Raw genomic sequence first — 17,466 nt, 5'->3', positions numbered from 1 at the left:
AGCGACTCACCTTGCAATGCATGTCTGCGTTCATCGGTGTTATAAAAACACAAGCACTGGCAGATCCAGTGGCTCGGCGTTATTCTGGCATGTGTGAGATTCGGGATACGAATGGCATGGAAGTGAGGAAGTTGGGCATGCAGTCGTGGGACGCATAGTAATCAGTGCTTAGAAAGACCCAGTGACGCTTAGCGCATGGAAGCGTGCAATTACTAGACCGAGTAAACAGCGACATCTGGCGATGTGAGCCTTTTCTGACCAATTTCTATAGCTCCTTTTTTGGTAAAATGCCTGCCTGACCCAATTACAAAATAAATATTATTTGAATAAATATGCTTTGGTTATGTTTGGAAACATAAAATGATAAATATAAAATTAGCCATGCTATATGAGAGACTGGGAGCTAGTTATTGTATTTTGATAATGTCATGCCGATTTTTGAATTGTCTGTCCTGTCTGGGGGTTATGTTTAAAGCCGGAAAGGCAATACTACAAAACACTGAGCCTTTTTAATTATAGGCTAAACTATAAACATTAAATAAATAAAATATATTTATGATTAAACTTTTCACAATAGGCTACTGTAGCTTTGCAGGTAGGTTTCTTAAAGTGTCTTGGAGACATTGCCACAGTTCTTCTGGATTGAGTCTATCTCAGTTTGTTCTGTTTCTTCATGTCAATCCAGACAGACTGATGATGGTGAGATCAGATCTCTGTGTGGAGCATTGGCTGCTGTTAGAAAAATCTCACTGGTTTAGTACAATTAATGCCAAAAATAATGTTTGGAAATGTAAACTGATATTTCCTATATATATATATATACACAGTACAGACCAAAAGTTTGGACACACCTTCTCATTCAAAGAGTTTTCTTTTTTTTTCATGACTATGAAAATTGTAGAGTCACACTGAAGGCATCAAGGGCTATTTGACCAAGAAGGAGAGTGATGGGGTGCTGCGCCAGATGACCTGGCCTCCACAGTCACTGGACCTGAACCCAATCGAGATGGTTTAGGGGTGAGCTGGACCGCAGAGTGAAGGCAAAAGGGCCAACAAGTGCTAAGCATCTCTCGGGAAACTCCTTCAAGACTGTTGGAAGACCATTTCAGGTGACTACCTCTTGAAGCTCATCAAGAGAATGCCAAGAGTGTGCAAAGCAGTAATCAAAGCAAAAGGTGGCTACTTTGAAGAACCTACAATATGACATATTTTCAGTTGTTTCACACTTTTTTGTTATGTATATAATTCCATATATAATTCCACATGTGTTAATTCATAGTTTTGATGCCTTCAGTTGGAATCTACAATTTTAATAGTCATGAAAATAAAGAAAACTCTTTGAATAAGAAAGTGTCCAAAGTTTTGGTCTGTACTATATATATATATATATATATATATATATTAGGGATGGGACGATAACCGGTTTTATTGATAACCGTGATAAAATGTGCTGAAGGTTAGTAATATCGTTTAAAAATGAATTATCATTAAAACCGTGTTTGATTATCGCGGTTTTAATAACTCACTATTAAATCATGTCCAGCCAGCAACAGTCTGACGCAAGCGCAGCGCACAATGTTTTTTTTGTTTTTTTTCGAGAAGGAATGGCGAAAGTCAGTGACTTTTCTATGCTTTTCTATGCTTCTACACTTTTCATTGTAAGGAAGGAAATGCCACAGAATTTAATCTTTCTTTAAATTAAGTGCATAGAGTTGCTTGTTTTATTAGTTGTTTGTTGATTATTAAATATAAAATTTGCTGAAATGTTTTCAGTGTGAGCATCAACTATTTTTGAACACTTTCATCTCGTTTCAACAAAACCGTGATAATATTGATAATCGTGATAATTTTAGTCACTATAATCGTGATATTAAATTTTCATACCGTCCCATCCCTAATATATATATATATATAGTCGTGGCCTTGTGGTCAGAGAGTGGTTAGGGAGTTTGACTCCTAACCCTAGGGTTGTGGGTTCGAGTCTCGGGCCGGCAATACCATGACTAAGGTGCCCTTGAGCAAGACACCAATCCCCCAACTGCTCCCTGGGCACCGCAGCATAAATGGCTGCCCACTGCTTCGGGTGTGTGTTCATGGTTTGTTTGTGTGCACTTTGGATGGGTTAAATGCAGAGCATGAATTCTGAGTATGGGTCACCATACTTGGCTGAATGTCATGTCACTTACTTACTATATGTATATATCATCATTAAAAAAATAGCTTCACATAGATGCCCTGTGAACATCTCCCTTAGTACATCCCGTTAATGATCTTTAGGCAGTTGGGACCACAGTCACCAAGCAAACCACTGGTAACACACTACACTGCAATGGACTGAAATCCTGCAGCAGGAGCAAAGTCACCCTGCTCAAGAAGGCATATGTACAATACAGACCCGTTTAAAGTTTTCCAATGAACATCTAAATGTTTCAGATTAGGCTTGGGAGAAAGTGCTGTGGTCAGATAAGACCAAAATTTAGCTCTTTGGCATTAAATTGACTCGCCATGTTTGGAGGGAGAGTAACGCTGACTATGACCCCAAGAACACCATCCCTATGAACGGGGGGCAAATGAACAGGGCCATGTACTATAAAATCACTTCGCCATCCCTTTCAGAGTCTTAAGTTAGATGTATTAATCTGAATTTAATGTTTTCTATTTTGTATTTAATACATTTGAAAACCATTGGACTACTGTACAAGGACTACTGTACATATTTGACAACACAGACATTAGTTGGTGACTGCATCCATTTCAGATGTATATTTTTTCCCCAAAAACTTAAGTTATAAAAAAGTATTTATAGTGAAATGTATTGTTGTTGAGCCCTGTGTGGGCCTAGTGAGGTATGTCCTGCAGGGCCAGCACTAAAGGGCCAACGTTTTGTCAGTGAGCAAAATCTCAGAGGCCCTGCGCTGGCAGCCCGCTGGGGGCCTTTAGTAAAGGGCCATGGCAGGCTTGTTTGCAGGGTGAGTCTCTGCTTTCTGTTGTTGTTTTTCCTCCAGTAGTGATGTCACTTCCTGGAGAATGATGCATTAAAAAGTAGAAATCAATCACTCCCATAAAAACATGTTGGGAGTATTTAGAATAGGGAATGAAAAAATCATTTATTTGAGGGATAAAATTAACATGAATTCTTTTTTTAGTTAAGATGACCTGTTGTATACCAAGAGTATTTAGTATGATTGATTTCAATTATATGATGTTAATTCCATCTCAATTCATCCAAAAACAAAACAGACACAAAAATGGCCTTTACTGGAATTAATTTGATTATTATTTCCAGAGAGAAAAAGAGAGATAGAACATATTTTGCCAGTCATATAATGCCATATGAATACAAATGTGTATTCACAGGGAACATCTTAAACATTATCCTCAAGAAATAGGCCAAAAATACATTTGACTAATAAGCCAAAAAAATAAAAAATACAGTGGGGTCACAAAAAATATTACAAAAGTTGTAATGTTGTGGTTTGGTGTTGGACCATCAGAGGGCGCTCGTGCTTTCGAGCGAATATATAAAGTCTGAATGCAGGCACCGGTCTTTTTCAGCTGACTCCACGATCAGGTCACGGCCTGCTGTTCGCCTCCTCGCACCCCACACACAATCCAACAACATGATCATCTACAAGGACATCATCACCGGTGAGAATAGACCCTAACACAACGGTCCGGCCCAGATTGTTATGTTTTTACCAATATTTTTTGCCGTGAAATGTTGTGAAATTGTTTAAAAGGACCGCCGGTCTATCCCGAATCTGCGGCCTAGCTGTCTTGAAAACAGTTAGCACAGAGGCTAACCGAGCCTCCAAATCATGTAGGCGCGTTTCAACACTGGGCTCTTAAATGATTATTAATGTATACTATTTCTTACAGTCTTCGCATTACTAATTATTTTAGGACAAAACAACTGAAGGATATGAAGGTGTTCGGATATATTCAAGTAAATGGGAGTGATAGCAGTGGAGTTAAAACGCCGGTTTGCCAGTTTGGTGCTGGTTAGAAGTTGTGCCTTTAGTCATTTCAAAACCAATACTCTTACAAATTATGTTAAAAATTATATACTTTTGTGATTTTTTTTTTTTTTTTTATATAATTTTTTCTTCTATATAACGTTACATTTCTAAGATAGTTGAGAGATGATAAACGGCGTTACTAGTCGGGCCAGTTAACTTTAACGCTAACGTTATTATTCTTCACTTAGTCATCTTTTCTTAGGCCCTTAAATGTAAAGTTGGGCTGAAATATAACCGACATTTTCGAACTAGTTTGGAATTTTCATGAGCATCATTTCGGCTTATATATATATTTATAAAAAATTAATAATTAACACCGCTTACTGGGAATATAAGCGAAAATGCGAGAGATTTAGTGCATTGTTCATTTGATGTCAATTAACCCCTGTGCTGAAAACACTTAAGTAAAAAAAAAAATGTTTTGGTGGATGTAGTTGCACCCTGTGCTAGCAATGTCAGTAAGTTTTAGATTAGTGTGATGATTCAAAAAATCCTCTCAGGGCCAAAATAACCAAAACCCAACGATCTGATTTATTGGAATTGCTAAATGTTCTCTTGTATGTTTTATTTTTCCCACAGGGGATGAGATGTTCTCCGACATCTACAAGATCAAAGAGTCTGAGAATGGAATGATGATCGAAGTTGAAGGAAAGGTATGTGGTTTATATTTAAAGGGGTCAAATGATGTTACTAATAAGAACATTATTTTGTGTATTTGGTGTATTGTTTTTGGTTTTAAGGTAAAAAATAAAACCATTTTCCTCATAATGTACATTATTGTTTCTCCTCTATGCCCCGCCTTCTAAAACACATCGATTTTTACAAAGCTCATCAGTCTGAAAAACGAGGTGTGCTCTGATTGGCCAGCTATCAAGTGCGTTGTGATTGGCCGAATACCTCTAGCATGTGACATGTGTTGTGCCCTTAACCATCAGAACACTGCCAGAGATGAAAACATTAAAACCATAAACACGCAGAGCGTGACAACGTCATGTGATGACCCCAGGCGGGACTCTGCTTTTTCCACGTTGAAAGCCGATCTGATGATCCACAGTGCGAAGTTGATGCATTTCCTGAGCGACCTGCACTGATCAGCTCTAGTTTCCCTTTCATCGTGAAACACACAGCGTCTATACGACATGGTGGTGGCAACAACAATACTACAGCGAGAATAAACTTTACGCCTTTCTTTGAGTGAGCATTTGGACGGTGTTATGCAAATCTTCCCACACAGTGACGTAGACATGTGGGGGCGTGTTAGAATGAGCCATTTTGTTAGGTGTGGTTATCTCTTTACTTTTATAAAGAATATTTTTGGATTCAGGACTTTAGTTTTTGCAACTTTACAGATCTTTATGCACCAAGAGCTTGTAACGCACCGAAAAGAACTTTAAATCCCATCATATGACCCCTTTAACTTAATATCTTAATTGATTTTACAAGCAAAGGCCCTCTTATGGACATATAACGATGACAAACTTAGGACACCTTTGTAGGCAACGACCAATTAAAACAAACCATACTCGGAGTATGTACGTTTGATGGGCCACAGAACTGATTGTGAGACCAAACCTAGTCTGTAAAAAATTTTCTAATCTGTTCTGCAGATATTGGCATTAGTTGTACAGTTGTCAATCAGTATGCTAGTACTGAAGTTTTCACCTTGAGTGATAGGTCTGATATCAGCAGCAGTCTTTGCTTCTGTTTTGCAGATGATCAGCAGGTCGGAGGGAGACATAGACGATGCACTGATTGGTGGCAATGCGTCAGCAGAAGTTCAGGATGAGGGCTGTGATTCTACCACTGTCAGCGGTGTAGATATTGTCCTCAACCACAAACTTCAGGAGACCTCCTATGACAAGAAGTCTTACACGGCCTACATCAAGGACTACATGAAGGCGTAAGTCATGAAATTATCATTGTGAAGTGTGTTGTACCTTGCAACATGCTTGTTGAAATGTAAATATAGTGAATGTTCATTTTCCTAGTGTCATGACTTGAGTTTTGCATCATTGACAGCTCAGAGTCTTGTATTGTGGCCACCTGGGTTTCAGATTGTTTAGATGCCAAATTAAATGTCCTCGCGCTTTCTGCCTGCCCTTTGAGTGGCCTGGGAGATTGAATTGGGGACTACAAAACTTCTACTTAAAACTGCTTTACGTGACAACTTGCAAACTAGATAAAACCCCATACATGTTGTTTATAATTTTTTTTTTTCATTATGCAGCGTAAAAGCCAAGCTACAGGAATGTGCACCTGACAGGGTAGACCCCTTCATGGCTAACGCACCGGCTGAGGTCAAGAAAATTCTAGGCAACATCAAAAACTTTCAGGTGGGCTACAGTAATGGGTGAAACGGTCACTGTAACATTTGTATATGCTCAAAAGTTTGGGATTGGTAAGATTACGTCTTGGTGAAGTCTCTTCAATCAAAAATACAGCTTTTCTATTTGAACATGGTTTAATATAATTTATTACTGTGAAGAATCCTTTGAAGAATAGTTCAAAAGAGCAGCATTTAATGCATCCTTTCTGAATGAAAATGATTTCTTTTAAGTCTCACTGACCCCAAACTTTTGAACGGTTGATAAAGTGACAGCCCTCTAATGGACGTACAATGATGACCATCTTAGGACACCTTTGTAGGTTACGACCGATGAAAACAAACCATTTCTGAGTACGTATCCTTGATGGGCTACAGCAAGCTGATTTTAGACATGTTTTGCATTTCAAAACTATTTTCTAATCCGTTTTGTAGAAATTTTCATTGGTTGCAAAATTGCCACTCAATATGTTAGTACCGTATTTTTCGGACTATAAGTCGCACCTGAGTATAAGTCGCATTTATTTAGAACCAAAAACAAGAGAAAACATTACCGTCTATAGCCGCGAGAGGGCGCTCTGTTTTCAGTGGTAGACTACAAGAGCACTGAGCAGCATTAGAGCGCCCTCTGGCGGCTGGAGACGGTAATGTTTTCTCTTGGTTCATTTCTCTCGGTTCATGTCAAATTAATTTTGATAAGTCGCACCGGACTATAAGTCGCAGGACCAGCCAAACTATGAAAAAAAAGTGCGACTTATAGTCCAGGAAAATACGGTACTGAAGTTTTTGCCCTGAGTGACTGGGTACAGTCATTGCTAAATTTATAAAGAAAAAATTCATAATTTTCCCCATGCTCCTGCTAAAGTTGAATTCTATTGAAACTAAAGAGATTTTTGCATCAGTCTGCAGTGATTTTAAGACCGTTGTTCCTCTCCACCTCCTACAGTTTTTCATTGGCGAGTCCATGAACCCAGATGGCATTGTTGGTCTCCTTGACTTCCGTGAGGATGGCGTCACACCGTACATGCTTTTCTTTAAGGATGGTCTGGAGATTGAGAAATGCGTAAGTTTATGAGTTTTGTACTTGAGTAGAGTTTTGGTATATAAATATCAAAGTATAGAATGCCCTGCTCAAATGGTTCACACACAGTGTTTAGGAAATCATGCTCTGTTTAGCATCCACTGATAGGCCTGTTGCCATAATTGGTGGCCTCTGGGTTTGCACAAGGATGCAACAGTAATGTTCCTCATGTTTTCTGGCCATCTTTAAGGTGGCTGGAAAGGATTGAATTGAGGAGAATAGGACCACTGCATTAGCTTTTGAAAGCATCTGAAAAAATGTATTGGCATGATGATTGATTGCTTGGTCTGCTGAATGAAATGTTAGCTTGAAGTAAAACTCATTCTTTTGTGGTGTTCTTTCTCATCGTAGTAAACTTCCCAAGCATCTTAAAGTTACCCCTCCAATTCTGGCCTCTGCTTGGTGGATTGGGCCCATGGATTAAACCAGGCATTCCCCCTCATCCTTTCCATCAGGACCAGAGGCTCTTTTAACTTCAAGAGGCAACTGTTTTCATTTCTTGATTGGGTTATGCCCGTCTACGACAAGACGTGAACTGTCCTTTCATGAAATTAGAAACAGGACTTTTAGCAAACCAAACCGCAATGTGACAAGGTTGTGGAAAGAGAAACTGAGTATTTTTGGGGGTTTTCTTTATTTCTTCGTCATCGAGGTGAAGTTGACTTCTGGGTTGTCATTTGCTGTGCATGTCAGCTCCTTGTTTCAGCATTATGTACAGTTGTAATTCCCCGTTCCACATTGAATCAGAGGATTGTATAGGATTTCTTGGCACCATTACTGAATAAAGTTAAGCTGCTGGCTAATTTAAGTTTTTGCTTGTGTTAACTATTTAACTTGTCTTATTGTAAGCTGCTCCGCTCGTTGACAAAATGATAAAGGACACTATTCTAATTGGGTGTGAAGGAGACGAGCCTTTTTTCCGAGGTAAACTGTGAGCTTTACAACAGAGGTGCCCAAACAATTACCCAATGATGGGCTGAAATGAAATGTTTCTTTCAGTCCAACTAATGATGTTGGTTTTGAATCAAATTCACTGAAATTTCTATATACATTAAATGCAGAAAAAATGATACAACAAAAAGCTAAATTGGAAATAAAGATGTTAAAAATCTAGTGCAGAAATGGACCGAAGGAAAAACAACTACATAGTTTATCCTAGAGACCCCAAAGTTGGTCCAACTTTGCAATTGCCCAAATGCACCAATTTTAATTTTCCTATGTTTTCATAGGTCTGCCATAGACTCCTATTTGGGAAGAAAAAGCCTAATAAAGCATACACGCACATTAGGATTGATCTACTAGCCCTAATGGCACAAAGATGATTACGAAATGAAGATTTGCAATTTCATAAATTGAATTCACTTATATTCTGTACATTTAAAGCAAAAATAAGAGTTGAAGAGACTTTTCAAATGCAGCCCAATTTTTTCACCCTTTTGTGGCATTATGGGCCAAATCAGGGGTTTAGGTATCTCTTCCTTGTACAATTAACTGCTGCATCTGCTATTTTAAATCAGGAGCTAGAACAAAAAAAACTATTTTAAAATGACGTATATTATGCTGTGGAGAAAGATTCTGAATTATTACTAAAGATATTTTTATATGTAGGCCATATAGTTTGATAAGGTATTTCTTTTTAATAGGAAGTTTAGGATTAAGTTTTGCTATTCATTATATTAGCTGCTTTAAGTCCTTGATAAGCACATGAAAGTGTCTTGAACATCAGCGTAGAGAATGCCAAATGCATCACAATGCTGTGTAGTGTTAAGGCTCACCCATACTCAGCCCTGCAATTATTCAGGTTCATCTTTAATGTTTTGCAGATGTATACTTTAACTGCTTATCCAGTTTATCATTTGTAACCAAACCAGCTATCTAGACTTTGGTGTGCACCCACTTGTAAAACAGTAGAATTATGTAGGTAAAGTAAATTTGCAGATGTGCTCAATATCACTGGCTATGGTCACTGCAAAGAAAGCCTAAATAATGACCACATTTTAGATAATGAGCTGCTTTTGAGTTTCTTAATGCAATGTTTTTTTCATAATGGTCACATTTCATTTTTTTAACAACTCAAAATATATAGATATTTAAACAAAATTTTTAATATTTAACCCCAGTCCTGCTGTGTGAACTGTAAAAACAAAAAAAAGTTTCACAATGTGTTCAGGTACATGGAAAGATTTTGTACAAAAACATTTATTTCAAGAGCATTTAAGAACATTAAATACCATATAAAATAAGTGTTTAGATCACAAAACTAAATCTGAATAAAACAACCATTTATCATTAATCAATGTTTCTTTAAAAAAAAAAATCCAACATTAAGATACGGAGATAAGTTCTTTTCATGTCAGATGACTTAAGATTTGAAGACCTCGATAACTATATGCATAATGCAACCGTTAAGCATTGTAAAATGCCACATAGTTTTCTGATACACCTCTAAAAACAACAGAATCATCCTTGAATATATTATCCAGAAACAACATTTTGAACTTAGTGGAGAAGTTGGCTTTTTGGGTTTCATTGCTACTCGAGTCCAATGGTAACAGGCTTTGAAAATGATTAGTCGCTCTTCTCTTCGTTCTGGTAGTGTCGGTACTCCGGTTTGAGCTCCCAGGTGTTCTTGTGGGTGCCTTTGACATTGTATATGCCAATGTCTCGAAGAATCTCCTTCAGGTAAATCTACAAATTAAGAAAGGAAGATTTAAGAGGTAGCTCTTCGTCGTGGGACTCCCGTGAACAGGCATCAAAGACTGACATGGAAGAGAAGAAATTGAATAAAGTTGTTTTCTTTGCACACAAAAAGTATTCTCATAGTGTCATAAGATTAAGGTTGAAGTGCTGATGTCACATGGACTATTTTAATGATGTCCTTTCTGGGTCTTGAATGTGTCAGACGCATTGCTGTCTATGGGAAGGTCAGAGAGCTCTCAGATTTCATCAAAAATCTTAATTTGTGTTCCGAAGATGAAAAAGTCTTATTGGTTTGGAACGATAAGAAGGAGAGTAAATAATTTCACAATTTTCATTTTCGGCTGAACTATCCCTTTAAGCAGCAAATCAACATAAGAATGATTTCTACCTACCTGGTCTCATGGCATAAATGTACCTGGGTGCACTTTTAAGCGATACGCAAAATACATACCAATAATATCACTGCCGTTTCCAAAATAAATGAATAGGCAGTAAAACTCAGACACCTTTTATTCCTTTTCACACAAATTAATACAAAGTTTCTATCACACAAGTTTCAATTAATAAAGCTTAATTTTCACACAATTACTTCATGTTATGGTTTTAAAACAAAATTAATATGCTGGGAGATTTGAAAACTGATGATTTTGAACGTTAGCATCGCACATATCCAGCTTCATATCTGTGGGTTTTAATAGACGGTTGGTTTGTTCTGTAGCTCACGGAGTAAAGAGATGTACTTAAGAGGCGAGGAGCTCCTATTCGAATCTCATGTAAAAATGGTTCGACAAAAAAGTTCAAATCTGCATATAAGAAAGTTGAAATGGCACAGTTGCATCAACAAATGTGTTTTTATATCAGTTTTGCATTTCTTAACACTATCGGGGAGGTTAAGGCCCAATCCCAACTCTATTTTAAACCCCCTACCCTTGTCCCTTGAAACAGAGTGTCGAGGGGTAGGGGTGAAAATATTCCCCTAAGAATTGGGACACCACTACTATGCCATCAAATGTCATCATAAGTCGTCTAGCTCCTACAATACACACATATACTGGTGTGCATTAGAGCCTTTAATTACCAGTCTGTATTAATGCACTACTTACTGACACACACACACACACACACACATATATTGGAAATCGCACAGCTCACACATCCAGGAGAAAAGAAACTAGTCAACGATGCCCCACGATTTAGCGAATTAGCGATTTTTGCAAACATTTCATTAAAATCTTTATTAATGCCAAAAAGGCTTACATTTATGTGTCTTTTCATTCGCTCGGGCAGCCATGTTGCTTCATCCATGAACGCACAAAACAGGGGTAGGGGAAAGGGAAAGGGCTAAGGGGTAGAACTGGGATTGGGCCTAAGTGTGGGGTTTGGTGTAGGGCATATTTCCAAAAAGATAGAACATTAACTTTTAGCGACAGTCCCCAGATATTTGAATTCTGAACCGCTGCAATATGTACCAGAAGCAACATCATGAAAACACAGCAGTATGTACCTATTTCAACGTAATAAAAATGCACCAAGGTTCACGAATTGAACCAGTGTTTTAATGCCCATCAGTGGCCATTTCTCTTTAAAACTGCGGCGAAACATGCAGTAAGGTACGTAAAAGGTTGATTTCTAGAGGATCATGTGACACTGACGACTGGGAGAGATGGACTTACCCCAAACGTTTGAACAGTAGAGTATATGTTATTATGTAATGTAACTCACCACAGGCTGTTTTGTGATGTCCACCAGATCCTTAATGTTATAATACTGGTGCTTCTCAAAAGCAGAGAACAGCATGTCCAGCACCTGCTGTTTATCTGCTCGTGCCCTCTTCCCTTCTTCTTTCTTCTTCTTTTCATAGTCCAGCTGAGGGGAAAAAAGGAACAAAGAGTTTCCATCAACAATACACTGCATATTAGATACTTCAGACATCTGTTTTATGATGCAAAACTTGACCTACATTATAGGCGTGATTAGCCACAGGTTTGTAGTTGGTGGTAACTGCTTTGTCGAGCTGTTGAGAGAACCTGAGGGGTTTAGATAACTCCTCGATCTGCAGTCTGCAAAAAAATAAAAATAAGACAACAACATGCTTTATGAGTTCTAGCTATGAGAATATTGAAGTTTTTATCAGACATCACAGATCTTGAAAAAATAGATATGTATAGATGTAATACATTTTTTCATAAACATGTCTTTCTGCCTTTAATTGCCTAATGATTATGAATGTGTCGGGGAAAAACAGCAAGGAAGCTGCATTAACATTTTAATAATTCATTAATAAACTAGTGCTTTCTTTGTTCTAAGTTCAAGAGATGAAGTAGGCAAAACTGTCTCGTGATCTCCGCAGTAGTTGATGTGCCTGAATGTATGTTTCATATGGATTACATAATTTGAGAATATCTGATTTCCATTATAATCGGTTTATTTGAAACTTGACATTTCACTCTCTATAGATATATTCTTTTATGTCGGGAAGGCAAGCATACGCTGATTTTCCGAGTTTCAGGCTCAAATTCACAGAGGCGGCAAAAAACACATCCTGTTTGCTTTCATTTTATCTTACAAAGGCGCAACATAGAACCTTTACAGATTTGAAATATATATTACTCTTATCTGTTTGACCAGAAAGGAGGGAGTATTTTAAGAGAAAGTGAGCACACCAGCACCTCCATCTGTCCTGCTGTTTAGCTTCCACACTTAGGTGAACATTAAATTGAGCGGCCATGTAAAGTTGTTGCTACTTACATATTTCAGAGGATAAGCCATATTTGAGGTCGATGAATAATATGTGAGCATTTGGATGTCCTGCCCAAGTACTGTATTACCACAAAGACTTGCCGTGAACGATCTGCACGAATTGGCCAATTTGGATTTTTATTCATCTATTTTTATTTTTCTAACAAACTGTTGGTCGACTATTAGGGGGCAGCCCCACTAAACATACAGCAGAGTTTTTGGTTCACACATTAAACACTTATGAGTTTCTATGACAATTATAATGCTGTTTGTGTAGGCAGCTCACTAAATTTTGGAATGGAGCTAGTGTGTGCATATGTGAACATACTTCTTCAGCCTCATGTAGTTTTCACTGACGGCCGGTCTGCATTCAGCTCTCTGCACCACCATTCCTTCCAGTGCAATTTTATCTTTGTGAAAGAAAAGAGACATTAATACTCAAGGACAGTTGTAACTGTGTGCAATCGCTGCTGTAACACACAGCCTGATACTGCTCAGTCATTACATTAGCTGTGAGAGGCACAACAGTGCATTCGCTGCTCCAGGCTGTGAAATTTTAAATGTACCAATTCTTTAAATTAGGCAATATAAAGCATTTATAATTGCGGTTTTGCTGGCTGATTGTCAAATCAATGGCCAATAACAGTACAAGGCTTGACGTGGTCCTTCTTGGACCTCCACTCAAGCAGGGGGCGACGGTGAGCACTCACCTGGGCCTGTACCTGAGCCGCCGGTCTCGGCATCTGACTGCCCTACAAGAGGGATGGCAACATGAGAACGAGGGGGAGTACATGCCAAAGTAATAACGGCAGGCCAAGCCTCACGGCAGCTTCTTACACAGCAGTGAGCGAAAGCATACGCACAAATAAACAAACCACGCAGATATGACCAACAGCCACACAGAACCTCTGATCACTCAGTTTATGAGTTAGCTCCATTGAAGCCAATGAGGAAATTCATCTAAATTAATCCAAAAACCACAAACATCCCGGACATCAAGGATGTGGAGATTTATATAAAACATTGGATTTGTTTTTTTAAGGAAGAAATTAATACTTCTATTCAAGGATGCATTAAGTTGATTAGGGGTGCTCCGATCATGATCGGCCGATTAATGCGCATCATAATGCTCAGTTAATAACGGCTCTGTGTAGTAACAGCTGCTCTATGTTACCGGCTTTACTGAAGAGATGCGCATAACGATTGGCCCGATCGTGATCGGAGCACCCCTAAAGTTGATCAAAAGTGACAGTAAAGACTTTTTTTAACATTGTTACTTTTTCTTTCTTTTTTTGCATTCATTATCCTGAAAAAAAAGATAATAATAAAATGAATGAATGCTTCACTGTTTCAATCAAAAACTATTAAGCAGAACAACTGTTTTCAACACTGATAATAATAATGGATGCTTAATTCATTGTTGCAATCGCAGGAAGAAATTACAATTTAAAATGTATTAATGTAGAAAAAAATAATGCAATATATTGTTTTAATACAAGAAAATTGTAATAATATTTCACACAAAAAATGTGTATTTCTGCTCAAATAAATGCAGCATTAATTTTTTTTATAAAAATCATTGAGCCTCATGTTTAAATAACTGGTCCCAGGACACTTAAAGAGAAGTGACCAGGCTTTGGAACTCAAGCACATTTACAACAACTAAAGAAATCCTCACTGTCACTACAAATAAAACATGAATTAGCACGGCAACTATAAAGAGTTGGTCATGCACACACAGCACCCAAGCTACACAACACAACTCCATGTTAATCAAGGAATAATTAAGGCAGTAAGTAGATTTGGTTTCTAAAATCATTGATACTTGAAGGCCCATTCTAATGTCTTCTACCATTACAACACCACAATCACATACACTGATTGAGAGGTTAGCAACTGCAAAAGCTAAAGAGACCAGATGAAAGCTATTACAACCTAATATCTGATTCATAGAGAAGTAGAGAGTAGAGTAGAGAGAAAAACTGAATAGAACTGGAGGAAGAGAGTAAAAGGTAACTGAAATATGTGCAGGAAATCCCAGAGATGGCACGACATGACTTACCCAATGAGCTGTTTGAAAGCAAAAGTTCAGTTAACAGGAAAAAAACTGTGATTCTTTATAATAACTTTTATTCAAATGTAAACATCTAACATTATACTAGTCTTAGCATAGTTTACACATTCAGAACTGATTAACATTTTCTTGATCACGAACGGCACTAAATCTTATCTCCATATTTAATGAGTGGCTATGCTATTTTTAATTTGTAAGATTTAGTCAAAACAGTCTTATAGGTTAATTGAGTGAAATCAAGTGTTGTTGCTATTATGAATATCAAATAAAAATATGGGTATTTAAATATATATTCATGTGACCATATATATATATATATATATATATATATATATATATATATATATATATACACATACATACACACACACACACGTTCTATAAAAGATTACCCAGAGATTGAGTCTTAAGCTATTCTGTAAAATAATTGTACATTTTTTGCTATAACTACTAAATTAGCAAATGCTTCAATTTATTTCATATTATAACACATTGTACATCCTGCACGTTAAACATATGTACAATTTAAAGAAAATGCAGAAAATAAAAATCACACTGTTCTTAAATGAGTTTACAATACATCACTACATTAAAATACTACATGAACATTCTCATGAATTAATGAAAATTAAACATCTTGAACTTGATTTTTCTTCTCATACATACTTGATCATCTGAATATTTTTTGTGTTCAAGTCTATTGTACACTGTCCTATATGTCCCAGGATATTCTCATCTCTGTTACTATACTATCTCACTATTTGTACTCTTATCTCTCTTTTTCTTTTTTAAATATACATTATAAACTATTTTACAGTCCATGGAGTACAGCTGATGTACATTTCACTGCAGGTTATATATACTCTATGTAACTGTATATGAATCTACTTTAACTTCACATCATTTAAATGCACATCAGTCAACAGTTTTACATGTAGTGAGATCCTGGTTCTCGTTCACCTGTAGAGTTCTCAGTGAAAACAGCCAGAGTCTGTCCACCGACCGTCTGCAGAGTGAATGGATGCTCTCTGGGGGCTCGTACCATGGAGGATTTCTGCCCAATGGTGTCTAAGGTGGTCAGCTCCTCATTGAGTGTGAAAGACACCTGTCAATCAATCAGAAAAACATTGAGTCCATAGTGAAGTCTCAGATACAAAAACACTGAATGTTTAAAGACTTACGAGTTACCTCTGCTTTGCCTTGATTCCTGCACAAACAAAATGTAAAAATGTTAATATTTTAAATGAACGTTGTGCTTGTAGTATTCCATAACATATAGATGGTATTTATTTTTTCTTCATACTTGCATATTCGGAGCTTTCCAACCTCTCCTCTCCCTGTGGCTTTGGCCCATTGCTGTGACAAATACTTTGGGACCTTTATGAAGTTTATGCAAACATAGCTTTAAACCAATGCCCATATTTAACATGGTTTTAATAATTACAAGGCAAAACATATAAACCACACTGCCATGCGTGTTATTGTAGATGCTAAAAACTGGCTGCACTAGCAGTTCATCATCGAGCTATTTAAAGCACTTACTTTGACCAGCCATACGCCCGTGTTCTGTTTTGCCCCAGTTAAATCAACGTCTCCTTTGTCTGACATGCTTGTTAATAGTTTAAATATTTATATTCTAATTATTTCATGTGGATTTAATAAGCCGCGACCACGCTACACACTCGTTAGCTAACACACCATCAACAACAGCGAAGGTTGTATGGTAGCCTGTTGGGACAAAAAAAATGAAAAGCGTGTTGGTTAATACATGCAACATAGTGACAAAATCCAGGAATTTGGAAAACAGTTAACAAAAATAAAAAGGAGGCTGGTGGACGTTCTATTTGTTAGCTCATTATCATAACTTATAATAGTCCATTTAAAGGAATATATTTTTTACGTCGCTTTGTCATTTTTAGTCCAAATAAACACTACTCGATTTATTTGTTAGTGAACATGTTTTTGAGAATAGAATAGAATCCCTTAGGAAAATTAACCATGGCTGTTCAAAAAAACCTTGGTTGCTATAGATAAACAAGGTAACCACAAATGACCTACGAGTTTGCTACACTACCCATATTTTAACAAATACACTAACCTTACCCGTATTTAATTATATTAAAAATGTGTTTGTACAAATGGCAGTCAATACGTCAAAAAATAAAATATGGTTACTACACTTTTACTGTGATAAAACATTGGTATATTTTCGTCATGAAAAGAATAGAATAAAATAGAATAGGTATTTATTTACAGAAATGAACACTGTACATTTATGATAGCATAAAAAGCTCAAAGAAACAATTCAGTTTAGTCTTACAGCCACGAACCTACATGGTTAAAATTATATCGCAATAAAATAATAAAATATATTTTTACATGGGGCAATAAAAAAATATATTTGGACCATCACGATTATTTGCATTGTTACATTATCACTATGAATTTTTTATTCACATTAATATAGTAATAGTGTATTGTACAGGAAATATGTAATTGATTTAAATGGTAAATTAACAACGGCATAAAT

The 17,466-nt window shown here is 37.0% G+C and overlaps 2 protein-coding genes and 2 non-coding genes across 5 annotated transcripts; 3 read left to right on the top strand and 1 right to left on the bottom strand.

Moving 5' to 3' along the window:
- The first annotated feature begins 3,496 nt into the window (after window positions 1-3,496).
- On the top strand, window positions 3,497-8,226 carry tpt1 (tumor protein, translationally-controlled 1). Its single transcript, XM_059554252.1, has 6 exons — window positions 3,497-3,648; window positions 4,599-4,672; window positions 5,732-5,919; window positions 6,247-6,352; window positions 7,289-7,405; window positions 7,775-8,226. Exons 1-6 carry the CDS (start codon window positions 3,621-3,623, stop codon window positions 7,775-7,777), a joined length of 516 nt encoding a protein of 171 aa, XP_059410235.1. The 5' UTR covers window positions 3,497-3,620; the 3' UTR covers window positions 7,778-8,226.
- On the top strand, window positions 6,632-6,701 carry LOC132144358 (small nucleolar RNA SNORD58). The gene has a single exon (XR_009434349.1). It is a non-coding gene; the product is annotated as a small nucleolar RNA SNORD58 (small nucleolar RNA).
- On the top strand, window positions 7,516-7,647 carry LOC132144362 (small nucleolar RNA SNORA31). The gene has a single exon (XR_009434352.1). It is a non-coding gene; the product is annotated as a small nucleolar RNA SNORA31 (small nucleolar RNA).
- A 1,380-nt stretch (window positions 8,227-9,606) lies between the features above and the next one.
- LOC132143750 (general transcription factor IIF subunit 2-like) lies at window positions 9,607-16,679 on the bottom strand. Of its 2 annotated transcripts, XM_059554249.1 has the most exons (9): window positions 16,479-16,679; window positions 16,240-16,313; window positions 16,125-16,143; window positions 15,897-16,041; window positions 13,573-13,614; window positions 13,191-13,272; window positions 12,084-12,183; window positions 11,846-11,989; window positions 9,607-10,111 (listed from the first exon to the last, which is right to left on the bottom strand). In XM_059554249.1, the coding sequence occupies exons 1-9, from the start codon at window positions 16,542-16,544 to the stop codon at window positions 9,992-9,994; spliced, it is 792 nt and encodes a 263-aa protein (XP_059410232.1). In that variant the 5' UTR covers window positions 16,545-16,679; the 3' UTR covers window positions 9,607-9,991. The 2 variants fall into 2 exon arrangements, with proteins under 2 accessions (XP_059410232.1, XP_059410233.1); XM_059554250.1 differs by lacking the exon at window positions 13,573-13,614 and having other exon boundaries at window positions 16,479-16,678.
- Window positions 16,680-17,466: the final 787 nt, after the last annotated feature.

This window comes from Carassius carassius, chromosome 7 (assembly GCF_963082965.1).
Source record: "Carassius carassius chromosome 7, fCarCar2.1, whole genome shotgun sequence".
NCBI classification, from domain to species: domain Eukaryota; kingdom Metazoa; phylum Chordata; class Actinopteri; order Cypriniformes; family Cyprinidae; genus Carassius; species Carassius carassius.
The sequence above is the reverse complement of the archived record's forward strand: the minus strand, read 5'-3'. Positions and strand labels throughout refer to the sequence as shown.